Here is a 21,354-nt window from a genome sequence, read left to right on the forward strand (position 1 = left end):
AGATAACCAGAGATTAAGGTGTTGGGGAGATTGGGGGCCCTGGGGCGCCTCTTAGTCTAATAGCAATCAGTGTGTGACGGCTGGGGAGGCAGGGATGGAGGGGTGCACTTGTGTCTCAGCCTTGGGTGCTGAAGGACCTTGTCCGGCTCTGTCGGGAACGTCCACTCCGATGAGCGGACACAGGGAACGGAACAGGAGCGGACCGGAGCAACGTGAACTTTCCCATTGGGAAAGCATTGCTGCTGCTCATCGGAGCGAACGTAACTCAATGTGAACCGAGCCTAAATGTATGTCACAATGCCTTAGTGTGAGTAGCCTTGAGGCAGGGGACACAATTCACAACACACATGGCATGCAGAAAAACATGCTCAGAAAACTGAAAGACAAGTGTGTGTCCTTTCCTTAAAGTGTACCAGAAACTAACAAATAGAACAAATCTATACTTACCCTGGGCTTCCCCCAGCCCCATAAAACACATCTGAGTCTCACGCTGTCCTCCCGCAGTCTGCCATTCAGTCCCGGTAACTGGCTCAGTCAGGTCCAGTCTGGGTCTTCCACGCATGTGCAATAGATCCGGACTGACACGAGCTGAGCCCCTTACCGGGGCTGATTGCGGCTGAACAGCAGACTGCAGGGAGGACGGCAAGGGACTCACATGTGCTTATGGGGCTGGAGGAAGTCCCGGGCAAGTATCAATTCCCTCTATTTGTTAGTCTTTGGTTTACTTTAAGGACCAATGTCAATAACAAATGTGTGCCAAGTCGTGATGTTTACTGCTGATGAATGTTCAGTGCAAGTCACAAGGTTTTTTTTTAACTTGTGGTGCGGAAAATAACCTTCATGAAATCAATCCTGTGCCTGTTCTGGCGTTGGGACACACCCCCACTGTGTAGGGGTAGCATAGCCAGCCTCTCACCCAGCTGAGTCACTTAGGTGTCTCCAAGTGCAGCGCTGTTAAAGTGGCATGGTCACCATAAAAATCAAATTTCAACAGCAACCGGTCTGAGTGTATTAAGTGATAAGATGCTAATCCTGCATTCAAAACTTTTTTTCTGCTGTAATGGTTTGTAGTTATTACATACTTTAGGAGCACTGGCCCTAGTGCCAAAGAGTTGAATGCTGGGAGTTCTTTTTATCTATAATATATTCCTCCTCTTCCATTTATTTCCCTGCCTAGCTGATCACTTGTGTTTACAAGCAAGGCTGAGGTGACTCAGTGATTGGATGTGTAAGACAGTGCAGTTCCTAGTATACACCTCAGTGGAGTGTCTGGAGACTCTGGAAGGAGAGGAGGGCAGCTAATGAATACACAATGAGCAAGAGAAGGGAGGGGGAAACAAGAGTCAGGGAGGATATGATGTCAGCATTAGCTTGGCAAAATGGCCACTGCCTAGAATAGGATTTTCTGCTTTTCCTTTGTAAAATTCACAGGAATCATTACGTGGATAGCACAATAAATCTGTTATATAAGTAGAGGTAGTATTTATCTACTTATATATGTTTTTTATTTCTAGGTTAGCATGGGTGTCGCTTGTTCTTTAAAGGGGTTATTTCGCGAAAAAAGTAGGCAGTTAAAAAATGTGACAGATGACAGGTTTTGGGCCAGTCCATCTTTTTTAAGCTGGCCACTAATGGTCCAATTTCTAGCAAAAAATCGTTCGAGCAATCAGAAATTCTGATCGGATTGGTTGTAAATAATCTCCATTGGTGGACACAATCGATTATGAACGAGTGAAAAAAAATGTCGCCCGAATGAATTTTCGTCGAACGAAAATTTGGATTTTCTTGGTGGTCGTGATAGATAGGAAGCAAGATTGGTTAGTTGATGGTGTAGTGAACGATTTTTCGTCCGATCAGAATTTGATCGCCCCGAACGATTTTTCGCTAGAAATTGGACCATTAGTGGCCAGCTTAAGGGGGATTCTCAGGGCTTTCTTTGTTTTCAACAGCATTTCCTGAACAACAGTTGCAAAATTTAACCGACATAATAGTGTTCAAGTGATTAGGGAGGCCGGCTGGTATCTTGCTATTTTGGCAGTTAAACTGTTGTTCAGGAAATGCTGTTGAAAACAAAGAAAGCCCTGAGAACCCCCCTTAAAAAAGATGGACTGGCCCAAAACCTGTCATCTGTCACATTTTTTAACTGCCTACTTTTTCCGCGAAAGAACCCCTTTAAGAACGGTCTATGTAGGCTGGGGGAAGCATACATGAATCAGCTGGGTGATTATGCTCCCCCTACACAGCAGTAGCGCATCCCAACATCAGCACAGGCACAGGATTGATTTCAGGAAGTTTATACATTTTCTGTCCACAAATGAAAAAATCCTGGTGAATTGCGCTCTTGTACACTTCACTGCTTGACAGTATTGTTGGTGACACTGGGCCTTTAAAGTTACATTGAATGTACACATTCACTACTACATAGCTTCAGATTAAGATGCACCACCTTGCCTAGGGCCCTATTACATTTAGCACCCCCTTGTGGCCTTTATGATAAGCTGTAGTGGAGAGAGGGAGGAGTGAGGTGGTGGCAGGTGGACCCTTTAACGCACATAGAAATTAAGCCAGCAGGTAATTTGGGCGCAGGGTAAAGCAACTGCTCACCCGCCTACTGCAAACATTCTGGCGGCATTATCACTCCCCCTCCAGGTCGCCGTGGACAGCGGGGAAATGCGCAACCCGGCTGCAAGCTACTGCCGGCAGCCAAATTTTATTACACGGTTATCAAAGTCATTTGGCCTGCATCTTGACGGCACCCAAATTACTGTCCGAGTGCCGCTTTAGCTGTAATTCCTGTTACGGCCTATGGCAACGCCAAAACCTCAAGCGCCATTTGTACTTGCTTCACCCCTTAAAAGGACAACTGAGGTGACATGTGACATGATGAGATAGACATGGGTATGTACAGTGCCTAGCACACTAATAACTAGGCTGTGTTACTTTTTTTCCTTCTTCTCTGCCTGAAAGAGTTAGGCCCCGTTTCCACTATCGCGAATCCGCATGCGTCATTCCCATATAAGTGAATGGGCCTGTTTCCACTTATGCGTCTGCGGGAGCGTTTTATTGTGCGGAGAAAATCTGCACGGAACACCCTGCAGAATTCGCCTGCGTGTGGAATGCAGGCGAATCGCACACAATGTATTTAATAGGGAAATCGCATGCGTTTTCCCCATGCGTTTTTTGCCGCGAATTCGCATAGGTACCAATGTAAATTCACACAGGCAGTGACATGGTTAAAATCGCATATACCCTCACCTATGCGAATTCGCGGCAAAAAACACATGCAGAATCGCATCCGCATGCGATTTTATCAGCGGTGGAATCCAGGCGATTCCGCACCGCAATAGTGGAAACGAGCCCTCAAACATCAGGTATGCAAGTGACACTTTCTGTCCAGGTCGGGACCAGGTCAGACTGGCTCAGACTATAGCATAACCCACGCTGATAGCAAAGTGTTTTTGATGGCTGTAATTTCTTGTCAGTAAATGGGTTCCCGGAGCAGGAAAGAGATAAAAAGGGTCAATAATTCATAGATTTGAGCTCTAGCATACTTCAATGAAGGTGCCATTGAGCAGAGAATGAAACAGTAAAAACCTAAAAACTAGGATTTAAAATACAAAAAAAAAAAAAAAAAAAAAAAAAAAAAGGGAATTTTTTTTTTTTTTTTTTGGAGAAGGAGGATAGATACAATTGTTTTTCTCATCAGTTTATTTTCACCTAGGAAGTCCTTAAGGGCTCGTTTCCACTATCGCGAATCTGCATGCGTCCAACGCATGCAGATCCGCACATGTAATACAAGTGGATGGGCCTGTTTCCACTGTAGCGTTGTTGAGGTGCGTTTTTTTCAGCGTGAAAAAACGCACAAAAGAGCCAACGATTTCGCCTGCGTCGGGAATCCGTGCGAATCGCCGCTAATGTATTTAATAGTAAAAACGCATGCGTTTGTTACATGCGTTTTTACCCGCGATTTCGCACCTTTTTCAATTTTATTTAGCCCTGGCAGTGTCATGGTTAATTTCGCATGGCACCCTGCCATGCGAAATCACATGCGAAATCGCGGGTAAAAACGCATGTGGAAACGCATCCGCATGCGTTTTTACAAGCGTCGGAATGCGGCCGAAATCGCGTCGCAACAGTGGAAACAAGCCCTTAAAGGGAATCTAAACTGAGAAGGAATTGGATTTTTCCCTTTTAAAATATTACCAGTTGCCTCACTCAAGCTGATCCTGTGTTTCTAATGCCTTTCTAATGTGTTTCTAATGGGAATACACGGGTCGAGCAGATTAGCCACCGGATCGTCCCCGCGGATCGATTACCACTCGTGCCCGCCGGCGCTTCCTTATCACCGCTCGATTCCCTGCCATTGTCCGCCGGCGGGGATCGGGCGGGGGTCAAGCAGCATGATCGGACCAGCTGAATATTATCAGCTGGCCGGATCAGCTGGGCGATACACGGTGCAGAAACGTACCGTGTATCCCCAGCATAATACTTTCAGCCACAGCCTCTCAACAAGCATGTAGACCAGATGCTGTGACTAAAGTCAGACTGGATTAGCTGCATGCTTGTTTCAGGTGTACTACTGCAGCCAAAGAGATCAGCAGGACTGCCAGGCAACTGGTATTGTTTAAGGGCTTGTTTCCACTGTTGCGACGCGATTTCGGCCGCATTCCGACGCTTGTAAAAACGCATGCGGATGCGTTTCCACATGCGTTTTTACCCGCGATTTCGCCTGCGATTTCGCATGGCAGGGTGCCATGCGAAATTAACCATGACACTGCCAGGGCTAAATAAAATTGAAAAAGGTGCGAAATCGCGGGTAAAAACGCATGTAACAAACGCATGCGTTTTTACTATTAAATACATTAGCGGCGATTCGCACGGATTCCCGACGCAGGCGAAATCGTTGGCTCTTTTGTGCGTTTTTTTCACGCTGAAAAAAACGCACCTCAACAACGCTACAGTGGAAACAGGCCCATCCACTTGTATTACATGTGCGGATCTGCATGCGTTGGACGCATGCAGATTCGCGATAGTGGGAACGAGCCCTAAAGAGACACTGAAGCCAACGAATTTTGCCTATTTTACCTTCTAATTCGCTTCAGTGCTCTCATGCCAAGTAATCTGCCGTATCCACGCCGCTAAACGAATGCTGCAGAGCCCCCAAATCCCCGGGGGGCCATCTGGCAGGCATTTCCTGGAAGGGGCAGAGCTTTACCTCTGCCCCTCCTGGCGGCGATTGCTGTCAGGAGGGGCGGAGCTACAGCTGGAAGCTCTGCCCCTCAGCGACCAAGTTGGTCGTGGATATTTGCGGAGGGATTTGGGGGCTCTGCAGCCCTCGTTTAGCGGCGGGGACACGGCGGATTACTTGGCATGAGAGCACTGAAGTGAATTGTAAGGTAAAATTAGTTCGCTTCAGTGTCTCTTTAAAAGGAAACATCCATATCCCTTCTCAGATAATGTTTCCTTGCCTAGTGTAAGACCCTGTTGTGTAAAGAATACTGATATTTAGGGCTCGTTTCCACTATAGCGAATCCGCATGCAGGCATCACATGGGGATTCGCATAGGCAATACAAGTGGATGGGATTGTTTCCACTTGTGCGGGTGCGTTTTGGTGTGCGGGGGAAATCTGCACGGCAGAGCAGGAATGTGGGCGATTTTAATAGGGAGATCGCATGCAGCTTTGTCATGCGGTTTTCCCCGCGATTTCGCATGTAATGCTATGGAAATTTACACAGGCAGTGACATGGTTAAATTCGCCTGCTTCTTAGCCATGCGAAATCACGGGGAAACCCGCATGCGGAAACGCATCGGCATGCGATTCCGTCCGCGGTGGAATCCAGGCGATTCCGCACCGCAACAGTGGAAACAAGCCCTTAATGGCCTATTATATTTCCCTTTTATAAAACATATGCATGCAAATCACACCAAAACATCACAAGCAAGTGCAAGGACTGCCAGCGGCAGCATAAACATATCACGTCATCAAAAAAAGGATGCAGAAAGTCTTGCATGCAAGTACATGCAAGGTATATACAGTAGCTTAAACATTGAGCTTATGGCAAGACATGACTGCAAACCAAAATACATGTCAAATTGCGCACTTGAAACATTTCTACCCCAATTGGATGGGGTGCAACTAGGAGACAAAATATAGCTCAAAATGGGAACATTGGCACCCAAAGGAATTAAAAATTGATTTAGACCCCTATCTAACTTAAGTGAGGATGAGCAAGTCTTTAAAAGGTGACTAATAATGGTACAATTTGCCAGACGATTGTTTACAAACAATTCTTCATATGAGCATTCAGGAATGCTGGTTTGGGACCACTACACTGATCAATTTGCCATCAGATTCGACCAACAGATAGATCCCTCTCTGATCAGAGAGGGATCGTATGGCTGCCTTGTATGGCTGCCTTTACTGCAAACAGATTGTGAACCGATTTCAGCCTAAAACCGATCACAATCTGTGGAGCTGCCGCCTGTCCAGGGGAAGACAGCGGGGACCAGGGGAGTCGCGCCGGCGGAACAGGTAATGTATACCCGCTGTATTGCGTCAGTCGTCGGGCATTCGAACGCCGCTATCGACGCACTCCCGACCTGCCGGCGACCGAGAAAAATCTTCCACACGGACGGATCGACAGGAACGATTGATTTCGGACGGAAATTGATCGTTCTGTCAGTGGCGATTTCACAGCCGATTCGATCACTGTAATCGAATCAGCAGTATATCGGTGGGAAAATCGTTAGGTGTATGGGCCCCTTAAGACAAAAATATAACCAATTCAATCAGATTGATCGAATGGATCCAAAAATCAGATAGAGATTTAATTAACCTGATGAGATTAGTTAGGAGATTTTTGTCAATCAGTGGTCCCAAACAATCAATTTTGAGATAATATAGATTTGTTAACCTCCCTAGCGGTATTGACGGTTATACACATTAATACAAAACATGCTGTACAGTATTGATGGGGGGGGGGGGGGGGGGGGGAATGCAGAAAACACTTTTTCAGTTTCCACATGACAAGTGCCACAGTTTGTCCCTTCCCGATTACAGTGATACCTTATTTCACTACTAGCTGGGCATGCAGCAGACTATTATCCCAAGCATACATGTCAGTGGTGATCGGATGTGATTGCTATGGCAACAGGTCAGGGGCCCCAGTGCTGTATATATGCATCACTAGGTAGGCAGAGCAATGCATCTGTACAGCACTGGGTCCCAAAACTATTGCCTTAGCAATAACTACTGATCACTACAGGCGGCAGTCATTAAAGGTTTATTAACAGATATAGATATTACAGCAACGCGAGCACAGACGTGTCCCGCTCGACCGTCCTCCACCGCTGTCTGCAGTATAGGCACACAGGGAAAAGTTGCATGCTTAGCAGTTGGAAAAGGCTGTTATTTCCCACAATGCAATGAGGTACACACACATTATTATATAGGATATCTATCTGACCTGTGGTTATCCACCATGTATTCTTCCTGATAACCTACCCCTTCCAAAAAAAAATAATAAAAATCCCAAGAACTTACACACTGACAGACTGATGGTTAGTGGTCAGAAAACAGCTTACAGGCTGAGCTAAGGAGCCCACCCACCAGTGTGCAGGGAGCGGGAACTCCCACAGTGGGCTCTATTCATAAAACATTCCCGCATGCTTACCGCTGCAAACAGCTGACTTTCCTGACCTATTTAGCAAAGTGTTCATTCTTAAAAGCTGTTTCCACATGAAAAGATACAATTCGTGAGCAGTGTGGGAAATTACCGCCTTGTGCGGAGATCACCACAACAGTCACTGAAGGTTAATTCATAAAGATTAGAGCAGGTGGAATGTGTGAGGAGAAACCCGCTGCTTAGATAAGGCGATAAGCCAGGGGTAACAGCCAAGATAACAGCAAGTGAATGAGAAAGACCTCCCAGGCAGCTGCAGTGAGATTAGAGCAGGCAAGGCATTCGGGAATACCAAGGCTGTGTGGTTTTTTTAACCCCTTGGGTACCTGTTTTTAGATAAATTTCACATCAGAAAGCCTGCATGTGTAACATTTATTGAAGTTCTACTAATCTGTGGCAATTAAATAAATAGATTGTTTAGGAAGACTAATAGACAGATTCAGTGCAGATTCAAAAGGAGAGGCAGAAAAATGCACATGTAAAGGGATGCTGGGGGTGCCTCCTTTATACTTGCTGTCTCTGCAGGAGAAAATGTATCAACTCAGCCAGCAAATGTAACAACTCAGCCAGTACTGCCAGTTTAGTGCGGGAATTCCCCGACCTATTATCGCAAGTGTAAACATTTATATGAATTAGCACACAAAAGTGTAAAATACCGATGCTGTGTTTTCCCTCCAAGATTTTTTTTACCGCAAATGTTTTATGAATAGAGCCCAATGCAGTAGTAGGGAGGGGCAATGAGATGCAAATACTACCAAGTTAAAGCAAAATCATGCAATTTTATATGCAAATATATGCAGCCTTGGAAATGGGACAAATTAATTCTGCCAAGGTCATGGTCCATTTTCAAGCTTCATACATTTGTATGTAAAACTTGCATAATCCTGCACCAGCTTGGAATTATTTGCTTATCATGGATGATCCCTATGCTACGTACACACATGCGACAACGATCGTTCGTTAAGAACGACGAACGAACTTTTAATTGATGAAAGAACGACCTAAGTAAAGATAGTTTTAAAATGTGTGTAACGATCAGATCGTTAGAACGAACGTTACATCACAGAAAGCAACTATTGCGCCTGCGCATAAAAATGAGAAGTTCCATGGAGAAATAGTGAAATGCGCATGTCAAGCCTAGTACGAACGATCGTTTCCAACGATGTACTACTTTTGCAAACGATCGTCGTTGGTTAAAATCCGCCGAGACAGAACTTTCTTTTGTAGCGATTTGGCTCGTTCGTCGTTTGCCTTAATAGTCGGTGGTTCGTTTTTTGTAACGATCGTCGTTGGTAAAGATCGGGGAACGATCGTTACAAACGACTATAGTCGCATGTGTGTACGCACCTCTAGTCAGGGGCTCTTCAACAAAAACTGGCTATATTTTATTGTTCCAATTCTAAGCAGCAAACATTGCATACAATTAGCATAAAATTGACAGAGAATGGTTACCATTTCATTGACCAGAGGAGTTGTCCGGCTACATACACACTTGAGATAAAAGTCTTTGGAAAATGAAAGATCACAGACCAATCTTACCCCCTTCCATGTAGTATGAGAGCCACACCTACACAGTCCATTCCATGGAGCTGAACTCCCCATCAGACAGAAATCTTTGCAAGATGCTGCACACACAGATGCTGTAAAGACACAAAAGATCAGTATCTGCAAAAGATCTGTTCCTGCAAATTGCATTCATAGTCTATGAGATCTGCAGATCATCATACACACCTTGTTTAACAGACATTCATCTGCAGATCAGATCCACCAGGATGGATTTTCAGATCTGCAGATGATTGCCAGATATGCAGATGGATGTCTGTTAAACAAGGTGTGTATGATGATCTGCAGATCTCATAGACTATGAATGCATTTTGCAAGAACGGATCTTTTTCCAGGAACTGATCTTTTGCAGATACTGATCTGTTGAATGTCTACAGCAGTGGTCCTCAAACTAAGGCCACATACACACATCAGACCATAGTCTTTTGAAAATGAAAGATCACAGACCAATCTTACCACCCTTCGTGTAGTATGAGAGCCATACTCTACACAGTCTATTCTATGGAGCTGAACTCCCCATCAGACAGAAATCTTTGCAAGATGCTGCACACACAGATGCTGTACAGACACAAAAGATCAGTATCTGCAAAAGATCTGTTCCTGCCAAAAATCCATTCCTGCAAATTGCAATGATAGTCTGAGATCTGCAGATCATCATACACACATGATTTAACTGACATTCATCTGCAGATCAGATCCGATCCACCAGGATGGATTTTCAGATCTGCAGATGATTGATCTGCAGATGAATGTCAGTTAAATCATGTGTGTATGATGATCTTCAGATCTCATAGACTATCATTGCGATTTGCAGGAATGGATTTTTGGCAGGAACAGATCTTTTGTGGCTGTACAGCATCTGTGTGTGCAGCATCTTGCAAAGATTTCTTTCTGATGTGGAGTTCAGCTCCATAGAAAAGACTGTGTAGAGTATGGCTTTCATACTACATGAAGGGTGGTAAGATTGGTCTGTGATCTTTCATTTTCAAAAGACTATGGTCTGATGTGTGTATGAGCCTAACGGCCTGCGGTCCGAATGTGGCCCCCTGAGGCTTTTTTACCGGCCCCCCACACACAAAATGTATTACAGATGCAGTCAGCTACATCTTTAAATATTGGTGGTCTGCATATAGAATGAAGCCAGAAAGCAGTAATTCGCTGGTTTCCAATCAAACTCCACATCAGGTGACACTGCTGTCCAATTGGACTGCAGGTTGTCACCTGGGTATGATTCACTGTCTGGTGCACAAGGACTTTTACATTATTTTATGTATACTCCGGCCCCCCAGCAGTCTGAAGTATGTTTACCCGGCCCTCCACCCAAAAGGTTTGGGGACGCCTGGTCTACAGCATCTTTGGCCTCTATTCATAAACGATTCTCGCCAGCTTTACACTGGAAAAAGCTGACTTTCCCGACCATTTAGCACAGTGTCCATTCATGAAAGCTGTTTCCGCATGAAAAGCTACAATTCCCCAGCAGAGCGGTAAATTTCCGCCTTGTGCGTGTTTTTCTAGATTTGTCTAGAAAAAGTTACAAAATGTCAATTCATAAATATTAGAGGAAGCGGTATGCGGAAAGGAAATACCGCTTCCTCTGATGTAGCGAGAAGAGTTCGGATTACATAAAAGTGAATGGGACAGACCTCCCAGAGAGAGCAGCGCACGGAGGGACTCTGCCGGCTGAAGTGTTTCCGCATGCCTTCCGACAGCTTACCGCCAGCTTTCAGCGGGAGATCTCCGCTCTGCTATCGCAGCTGGCAAGATATTTATGAATGCCCACCCAGAAGTCTAAAATACCGCTGCAGTATTTTACCTCCACGAGTATTTTCTCCACATTTGTTTTATGAATAGAGGCCATTGTGTGCAGCATCTTGCAAAGATTTCTGTCTGATGAGGAGTTCAGCTCCATAGAATAGACTGTGTAGGTATGGCTCTCATACTACATGGAAGGGGGTAAGATCTCTGTCTGATGGGGAGTGCAGCTCCATAGAATAGACTGTGTAGGTGTGGCTCTCATACTACATGGAAGGAGGTAAGATTTCTATCTGATGGGGAGTGCAGCTCCATAGAATAGACTGTGAAGGTGTGGCTCTCATACTACATGGAAGGGGGTAAGATTTCTGTCTGATGGGGAGTGCAGCTCCATAGAATAGACTGTGTAGGTGTGGCTCTCATACTACATGGAAGGAGGTAAGATTTCTATCTGATGGGGAGTGCAGCTCCATAGAATAGACTGTGTAGGTGTGGCTCTCATACTACATGGAAGGGGGTAAGATTTCTGTCTGATGGGGAGTGCAGCTCCATAGAATAGACTGTGTAGAGTATGGCTCTCATACTACATGGAAGGTGGTAAGATTTCTGTCTGATGGGGAGTGCAGCTCCATAGAATAGACTGTGTAGGTGTGACTCTCATATTACATGGAAGGGGGTAAGATTTCTGTCTGATGGGGAGTGCAGCTCCATAGAATAGACTGTGTAGGTATGGCTCTCATACTACATGGAAGGGGGTAAGATTTCTGTCTGATGGGGAGTGCAGCTCCATAGAATAGACTGTGTAGGTACAGCTCTCATACTACATGGAAGAGGGTAAAATTGGTCTGTGATCTTTCATTTTCCAAAGACTTTTATCTCAAGTGTGTATGTAGCCTAAGGGCCTGTTCAGACTATCTGCGTATGAAGAATGCATTTAAAATCAAAGAAACGCAAGGTGGAAAACGCATGCGTTTTTCTTGCGTTCTAATGCGTATTCTATTGCGTTTTGCACACACACAAGACCCAGGGGAAAAAAAAAAATTATGGGAACCGCAGAGGAAAACGGACGCTAAAAACGCAATAGTACGCGTTTTTGATACGCGTCCATAGACTTTCATTGCGTCCGTTTCTATGCGTGACGCACAGAACTGCGTGCAGCAATGCGGATGAGAAACGTATGCGTCTCATACGCATACATGTGAACTAGCCCATTCAAAAGCATTAGGAGCCGTTCCTATGCGTTTTTGGTACCCAGACACGTTCCCTGAAAACGTCTAGGAACGTGCATAGTCTGAACAGGCCCTTAGGGTCCTGGAAGATCAGGAGCCTCTCTGCAGCGGTTTACAAATAACTAGTGGCAGTTATGTTCCCCCACAGAAATACCATAAACGGCCACTTTCAGACAGGCGTTACATTCACTGCCTGTCAGCTGATCTCTAGCTGGGCACTTGTTAGCGCCTCGGTATCAGCACTGGAGTCAGATGTAAGCGTGGTCACAGCCATACTCAGACTCGACATGTCACGGTGCTCTGCTGCTGCGTAACACCACTGCATGTTAGCGCTTGACAAACGTCATCTAAGAACCGCAGCAATTCTGTGTTTAAATTGCACTGACAGGCAGCAGATGGGAGACTGAACTACCCAACAAGCGCACAGTTCAGCCTCCTGTCTAAGGGCTGGAACCCACAGGAGCGCTTTTGGCAGCGTTTTGGCAGCGCTGCGATACGCTAGCACTTTGCCAAAACGCTGGGCTAATGTTAATGGATGGGGCAACTTCCACAGGAGCGTTTGCGTTTCCCAGAAACGCAAACGCAGGACCTGCAGCATTTTGGGAGCGTTAGCGCTTCAATGTGAAGTATTGAAAGCGGAAACTCTCAGCAAAACCTAAACTGAACGGTTTTGCTAGCGTTTTGCTGTTTAGCACACTAACAAAATGAAAAATAATTCACAGGACCAATCAGGATAAAAACGCGAAACGCAAAACGCTACGCAACCGCTGAGCAAAAAAATACAATGTTGCAAAACGAGACCGAAAACGCGCATTAATCCGCTTGCAAAACGCTCAGAAAAAACGCTAGCGGTAGCGTTTCGCGTTTGCTGATTTCAGTGGGTTCCAGGCCTGAAAGAGGCCTAAAGGAAACCAAGGAACAACAAGCATTTATACTTACCTGAGTACTTCCTCCAGCGCCCCCTGTAGCCTGTGGGCTTCCTCATAATCCTCGCAGTCCCGCCCATTTTTCCACTGTCTAGCTCGGTAGTCTGGGAGTGCTAGAAATCTGCAGCCATGCACATTCTTGATCATACTGTGGCTAGGAGCATTCTGCGCAGGTACAGTGTGCTACTGACCACAGACGCACCATATGGGGGGTGCACGCAGCCAGGTATACACATTGGATCAGGACTGCGCCCAGTCATGGCTTTACCCATTCCAGCCAGCGGAGGAACAAAGCAGCCCAGGGGGTCAGCGAGGGAGCCCACAAGCTTCAAGGGGCTAGAGGAAGCCCCCAAGTATAAATGCTTGTACACTTGAAAGTACTCCGAGCATCAGTACAGAATGGAATTTTTTTTTTTAAATTAACCCCGCCATAAGTTACAGGGGCGTACCTAGATATCCCTGGGCCCCCCTGCAAAAAAAAAAAAAAAAAAAAAAAAAAAAAAATACGCCCCCCCCCCCCAAAGGGGCCCACTCAGGGACTTTTGGGGGGCAGGAGGGGTCACAGCATAAGAGGAGAGTGTGGCAGATCGGTGGGGAGGGGGGGGGGGGAAATTCCCCCCACCCTCCCCTCGGGCTCTCCTCTCAGCGCTCCCCCTCCTGCAATCATTGGTGGTGGTGGCGGCAGGATGAATACATTACCTCCTGCTCGCCGGAGCTCTTCCGTTCTCTAAGAGCAACTTCCTGTTTACACAGGAAGTTGCAAGAAGCTCTTAGAGAACGGAAGACCTCCAGCGAGAAAGAGGTAATGTATTCATCCTGCCGCCACCACCACCAATGATTGCAGGAGGGGGAGCGCTGAGAGGAGAGCCCGAGGTGAGGGGGGGGGATGTCCCCCCCTCCCCACCAATCTGCCACACTCTCCTCTTATGCTGCGACCCCTCCTGCCCCCAAAAGTCCCTGAGCGGGCCCTAGGGAGGGGTCGCATCCCCTATTGTTACGCCAGTGATAAGTGAGGTTTGCAACTCAGTATGCCATACCTCCCAACTTTTTGAGATAAGAAAAAGGGGCACTTAAGCCACGCCCCTGCCACACCCCTGGCCACGCCATCACCATGCCTCTAGTCACACATACCATAAAGATTTCATAAGAAAAATATGTTGTTTTATAATTCAAACCACATTGATCCTTTCTATCCTGGTTCATTTTCCTTCATAGTAACATTTTAAAATTAGTAATATATCAATTTAAAGGTTGGGAATAAAGTTTAGAGTCAAACACATTTTTAGTATAGAAATATAAAAATTATTTACATAGAAAGAGGGACAAAGTCCTGAAAGAGGGACAAAGTCCTGAAAGAGGGACAAAGTCCTGAAAGAGGGACAAAGGGACAGGGCTCCCAAAAAGGGACTGTCCCTCCGAAAAAGGGAGAGTTGGGACCTAAATTGGTAGGTGAACAGAGGCACCAGAAGGATAAAAGTACATAAATTTTTTTTTAAAAAAATTGCTGGGAGGAAGTGGTGGACTCGCCTCCGTTAAAGCAGACACCAAGGACTGTAAATATATAGATATACACAATTATTGAAAATACCCCACAGGTGTAATGCGTTTCACGGGCACAGCCCACTTCTTCAGGCAATAAGCAGGGGATAAACAACTGTAAACAAAAGACAGAGGCCTAGCTATAAATGTTGCCATAAAAAGATACAAATGGATTATTAGTTAGTGTAATAAGAATAGTACTTCAAAAATAGTGTTTAGTGATATGTTATAGTAGAACGGTGATTGCAAGGAATGGGTCGGTGTAAACTACATAATGTGTATAGGGGAATGGACTAGATAACAGTGGTAAAAGGTAGTTAGCAAATCAGATAAGTTGGTATCAAATTGACCGCTTTAGGTATATTTCAGTAGAAGGTAGGGAATGGAATAAGTTGTAGCTGGCAAGAGAGAAAAATGCATGCGTAGTGGTTAAAAATAAAGACTTACCAGCAATTCAGTTATAGCCAGAAGAGCGCCTCTGTACTGTTGTGAGGTCGCTTGCTGCTTTAAATGTGTTAATGCTGGCAGCTCTGGCCTATCCAGAAGCTGCTCCAGTGTGGGTGGGTGGAGTCAGTAGCCATGGTGACAGAGAGTCCTCCAATCAGCTGCTGCTAGCTGTAAGGAGTAGATTGGTGTGCATGTGGTCTTACATAACATGCATGCTTTCTCTGCATGCACAGGGCGGTGTTGTCAGTGGGTGGAGTCAGTAGCCATGGTGACAGAGAGTCCTCCAATCAGCTGCTGCCAGCTGTAAGGAGTAGATTGGTGTGCATGTGGTCTTACATAACATGCATGCTTTCTCTGCATGCACAGAGCAGTGTTTAGAAAGGGAACATGGAGCACAGTGGTGTGTTTGCTGCCATCTAGTGGTTCAAAAGAACAAGTACAGTGAAGAGACTTCAAATGTCATTATACATGCTGAAAGATAATGAAGATAAAAGCATGAACAATGCCTGACTTTTTACAATTGTTAAATAACTTAGTGTATACTTCTGGAATTAATTAAGAAATAATATAATAATATGAATAATTATATATATATATATATATATATATATATATATATATATATATATATATATATATTTTATTTTATTTTTTTAATTATTAATATTATTTCTTAATTCCAGAAGTATACACGATTTTATTTGCCAATTGTAAAAAGTCAGGCATTGTTCATGCTTTTATCTTCATTATCTTTCAGCATGTATAATGACATTTGAAGTCTTTTTCACTGTACTTGTTCTTTTGAACCACTAGATGGCAGCAAACACTCCACTGTGCTCCATGTTCCCTTTTTTAAAGAGAACCCGAGGTGTGTTTAAAGAATGTTATCTGCATACAGAGGCTGGATCTGCCTATACAGCCCAGCCTCTGTTGCTATCCCAAACCCCCCTAAGGTCCCCCTGCACTCTGCAATCCCTCATAAATCACAGCCATGCTGTGAGGCTGTGTTTACATCTGTAGTGTCAGTTTCAGCTGCTCCCCCGCCTCCTGCATAGCTCCGGTCCCTGCCCCCTTCCCTTCCCTCCAATCGACAGGGAGGGAAGGGATGCAGGCGGGGACTGGAGTTCTGCAGGAGGCGGGGAGAGCAGCAGACTGACACTATAGAGATAAACACAGCCAGCTCTGACAAGCTGTTTGTCAGCAACGTGGCTGTGATTTATGAGGGATTGCAGAATGCAGGGGGACCTTAGGGGGGTTTGGGATAGCAACAGAGGCTGGGCTGTATAGGCAGATCCAGCCTCTGTATGCAGATAATATCCTTCAAACCCACCTCGGGTTCACTTTAAAGAGACTCTGAAGCGAGAATAAATCCAGACAAGCCCAGTCGACAGTCATCAAAATGAATAAACACCACAATATCTTGCATTCAAAACACAAAAAGTTTCATTTGGTACCTGTGGATGCGGAATCTAGAACCACAGCCATGGGCACTGTCCCTACTTCTGATCATGTAATAGGCAGTGTGGCAGCAGCCAGCGTCAGACCTCCGATCAGCCGGTGACCAGTGAGCAGCGGGTGCTAGGACCTCGTGGACACCACACTGCTGATATAAGTGACATCACTTCCGCATATGCAGCGCAGTATCCACGGGTACCATGTGCCCGCACTCACTGGCCGCCGGCTGATCGGAGGTCTGATGCTGGCTGCTGGCACACTGCCTATTACATGATAGGCACCAGGGATGGCCGGGGGGGGGGGGGGGGGGGGGGGGGTAGCGGAGCTGACCGTCACGGTAAGTGGGGGCACCTGTCACTAAACATCGGGGGGGGGGGGGGGGAGGACACTGCGCTCGGGCTGATTGCTGGTCAGGAGTCTAGGTGTATCTGGCTCCGCTGTGCACATGCAAGGTTCCTGGCAGAAACGGTCATTATGGCCCCCTTAGCCAAGTTTCATCTAGCTTTATTGCTATCTGGAGACAGGAAGTTGACCTGAGCACTGCCATTTTGTTCCAGCCCTGATCAGCTGCTGTCGCACACACTACACGCTTCAGGTGTGACTAATCATAGCATGATTACCTGTTTATCCATCAGTCTCCAGCTCTGTCTCTCCATGCTGTCTGTTGCCTACGGGAGGACTCTGCCCCCTCATTACACCACAGTGGTGCCGCCTCTGCAGATGACCAATCCAGTCCATCAATGACACCTCCTATGTACATATAATAAACATTACCCCAGCAGTGCAAAGCTGAAAAATGGTTAACCAGCGGTTTAGCTTACAGGGAGTCTATGCTGCTTTCCTGGCATTTATTACTTATTGCAAATAGAGGAAATTGGGTAGTGGGTTTTTTTCTGTTTATAAACCATTGTGTTACATTCTTATGTATGTTTATAAGGTCTCTTTCAGATGGGACGCTAAGCTGTGCGTTTGTCAAGCAGTTCGGTCTCCCGTCTGCCGCCTGCCAGTGCAATTCGAGGGCAATTTGAGTGCAGCAGAATTGCAGCAGTAGTAACAGCACGCCTTTCACGCTCACATGCGGTGGCGTTACCCGGTGGCAGAGAACAGTGACATGTCGAGTCTGAGCGCAGCTGCGTCCATACTCAGATCTGACTCCATGCAGGGCCGCCTGTCCAGCCCCAGGATACATAAAAAAAAAGGCGCCGCAAAAAAATGGCGCAGGGTGAAGCCGATAATTTTCTTGGTAGTAAGGCTATTTAACATTTCAGTAATGTCCTAAAATGTTACATAACCTTAGTAATAAGATGTCATTAGCAACATCTCTCATACATTACCTGGTCCCAGCGATCACATCTCTTCCACTTCCTGGTTAATGTGCAGGAGTCCTGCAGCCAGCCAATCACCATGTGGGGACTGAAGCCGCATTGTGATTGGCTGGCTGCAGAACAGCTGCAAACTAACTAGGAAGTAAGGGAGACGCGATCACCTGGGAACAGGTAATGTATACTAAGACCCTGCCTAGTCTCACATGGAACCCTCCCTCTACCTCTGCCCAAACTTTACCACTCCTCTGCCTAACCCTAACCACTGTACCCCCGCTAAGCTGACTAACACTAACCCCCCTGCCTGTACCTGACTCCCTGCCGCCATAGGCGGCAATAGTAGAAGCCACCATTAGCGGCAAGGTTAAATTATAGTGCCTGATATGGGCGCCATTAACCTTCTTGTTGCTAATCGCAGCTTGTACTATTGCCACCTGTGGCGCCATTTTTATCTGCTCCTCCAGCGCCAGTACTAAGCGCTAACAAGCACCCGGCCAATGCAGGAGAGCAGCTGAAAGGTGGTGAATTCACTGCCTGTCAACTGCCCATGTGAAAGAGGCCCAACTAGAGATAGACTGTGAGAAATACTGCAGACATAAGAGGCCCATAAACGGTCTATTTCAGCCATTGGAAATTAATTCTATCGATTGATCGGTGGCCAATTCTGATTAATTTGATCTATTTAAAAGGATGGAAAATCTAGGTCGATCTGCTGCTGGCAGCAGATCGATGGCCCAGAGAGTTGCATTGGATCTAATGGTCCTATAATGCATTTAGATCGATTTCCAATAGATTTCATTCTGAAACCTATTGGAAATCTGTTCCTAGTGTGTGGCACACATCAGATAGATTCCTGTCAGATTTGACTTGACAGGTGTCTGGCAGAAATCTATCTGATGGTGGAATCTGCTGCAAATCTATAAGTGTATGGCCACCTACAAGCAAATTTAATGGACATTGCTTAGGCCCTCTTCAGACTATGTGCGTTCCTAGCCAGTTTTTCCAGAACGCGTACGGGCAAACTTTGCGCATAGAAACGGCTACTAATATTTTCTAATGGCCTCGTTCACATGTATGCGTATGAGACACATACGTTTTTCATCCGCATTGCTGCACGCAGTTCTGTGCGTCACGCACAGAAATGGACACAATGAAAGTCTATGGACGCGTATCAAAAACGCGTACTATTGCGTTTTTAGCGTACGTTTCCCATTGTTTCCTGTGTGACACACCTCCTTTAAACATGCAAAAACGCAATAGAAAACGCAAGAAAAACGCATATAAACGCATGCGTTTTTCAACTTGCGTTTTCTTTGATTTTCTATGCGTTCTGCAAACGCTGACAGTATGATCAGGGCCTTACAGTTTGGAAACAGATGCACCACGCAGTGGCAGGAAGAACATCTGATTGGCCCAATTCTGAAGTTGCATACAACTGCCGTCAAATCATCATCATACAGAGGACAGCAGAAAGGTGGGTAATTAGCGCCATGTGCCACGCCCCCTCCCAGAAGGCATTGCAGGAATCTGATATAGGCCCAGTGCACACCGAGCGGTTTTTGGAGCGATCCGCCGGCCGCATCCGCCTCTAAAAACGCTTGTCTAATGTATTGCAATGGGATGGTGCACACCGGCGGTTTGCGGTTTTTGCCAAGCCGCAAACGCGCCTCCTGCTGCGCGTTTGCGGTTTTCGGAAGCGTTTCGTCCTCAATGTAAAGTATAGGAAAAACGCAAACCGCTCTGAAAAACGCTAAATCAGAGCGGTTTGCCAGGCATTTTTGTTACAGTAGCTGTTCAGTAACAGCTTTTACTGTAACAATATGTGTAATCTGCTACACAAAAACGCACCCAAAACCGCTAGGTATGTTTAGAAAATCTCTCTAAACATACCTAGAATCGCTCTGAAATCAGCTCCCAAAACCGCTAGCGTATTGCGGATCTGCTAGCGGTTTTGGTGTGCACTGGGCCATACTGAGGACAAATGTCTTCATTCTGATTGACCCAATTACAAGCTGCAAACAAGAAGCATTACATTTGCACACAAACTGGTATTATTAGTATCTCACCGTCTCTAGTATCTATCGTAGTTTATAATTGTATGAGAGGTGGTAAGGGATGGGAGCCAGTCCAATTGAGGTGACCCAGTGGTAGGGCCAGCCCCGGGGAAAAGGCAACCTAGAGGGCCCCCTGAGGGGTATGGCAGTGCAGGGGGCAATCAGGAAAGAAGGAAAACGAGCGTACCAGGATCAGCAGGGCATAGCAGCGCAGACAGCGTGCGATCGTACGCATCACATTCCTATCGCACGGTCATCTGCGCTAACTGATGTCAATGAGGCCTAAAATGGATGAAGGTGGGGCCCCTGGTGCCGTGGTAACCTCCTCATCCCCTATTATTGCTACACCATCTGCTAATCCGTTGGTGGGTTGGATGGTGTTTCCTACTGGGTCCTGTATTTATTACACATCGTGTAAGGCTGCATTTCCACTTGTGCGGTGCGAATCGCCGCGGTAAAAATTCGCAGGCGGATGCGAAATTCGCATGCGGGTCCATGCGAATTTTCATGCGATGATGACGATGTATGCGAATTTAACCATGGCAGTGCTGGTGTGCTTTTCCATTGTTTCTATGCAAATTCGCATGAAAATTCGCATGCCCAAACCTCATGCGAATTTCCTATTAAATACATTGTATGCGATTCGCATAGCGGTATGCGGTATGCGAATTTTGATGTCTCTGCCATGCAAATTTTTTCTGCACAGAAAAACGCAAAGGAATCCTGACAAGTGGAAACAGTCCCATTCACTTGTATTACCATGCGAATTTGCATGCGAAAAACGCATGCGAATTCGCGATAGTGGAAATGAGCCTAAGAGATACACAGAGAGGGCTTTGGGGCTTCAGGCTGGGTCACCTCAAGTAGACTAGCTCAAAGGGGCGGGTCTAAGCACACTACTTGCTTTCAGATTATACAGGAGGTGGGATATAACTGGTCCATTTTCAAGCTGCATACAAAATTTACATAATCCTGCATCAACTCTTAACTACTTGCATCTCATTAACCATCCCTAAAAAACTACCACCACCAAGGAGGGCAGGGAGGGGCGTGGCTCCTGTGAGAGAATGAGGGAGGCGTGCAGAGGGCGGGGCCTAGGCGAGCAGCGCTCTTCTTGTGAGGCAAGGGAGGGGTGGGGTCATCTCTACATGAATGAGGGAGGCGTGCACAGCAGCTACATGTACCGTGTAAGGCCCGCCCATCACACGCTTCGCTCAGGCGCATGCCCCGCCTCTAGCACGGCTACATGTATCGTGTGAGGCCCGCCCATCACACGCCTCTCTCAGGCGCATGCCCCGCCTCTAACACGGCTACATGTATCGTGTGAGGCCCGCCTATCACACGCCTCCTCTGAGGCGCACGCCCCGCCTCTAGGCACGGCTTC

The 21,354-nt window shown here is 46.3% G+C and overlaps 1 protein-coding gene across 2 annotated transcripts in view; it reads right to left on the reverse strand.

Annotated features, from left to right (window-relative positions):
- Positions 1–17,276, reverse strand: part of AFMID (arylformamidase) — a 78,468-nt gene extending 61,192 nt beyond the window's left edge. Inside the window, exon 1 of one of the 2 annotated variants that reach the window (XM_068262281.1) lies at positions 17,215–17,276. In XM_068262281.1, coding sequence (XP_068118382.1) covers positions 17,215–17,250 — 36 coding nt within the window. In that variant the 5' untranslated portion in view covers positions 17,251–17,276. Of the gene's footprint in view, positions 1–15,139; positions 15,288–17,214 lie in introns of those variants that run through there. The other variant, XM_068262280.1, reaches the window with a different exon arrangement.
- Positions 17,277–21,354: the final 4,078 nt, after the last annotated feature.

Source organism: Hyperolius riggenbachi, chromosome 12, assembly GCF_040937935.1.
Source record: "Hyperolius riggenbachi isolate aHypRig1 chromosome 12, aHypRig1.pri, whole genome shotgun sequence".
Lineage (NCBI taxonomy): Eukaryota > Metazoa > Chordata > Amphibia > Anura > Hyperoliidae > Hyperolius > Hyperolius riggenbachi.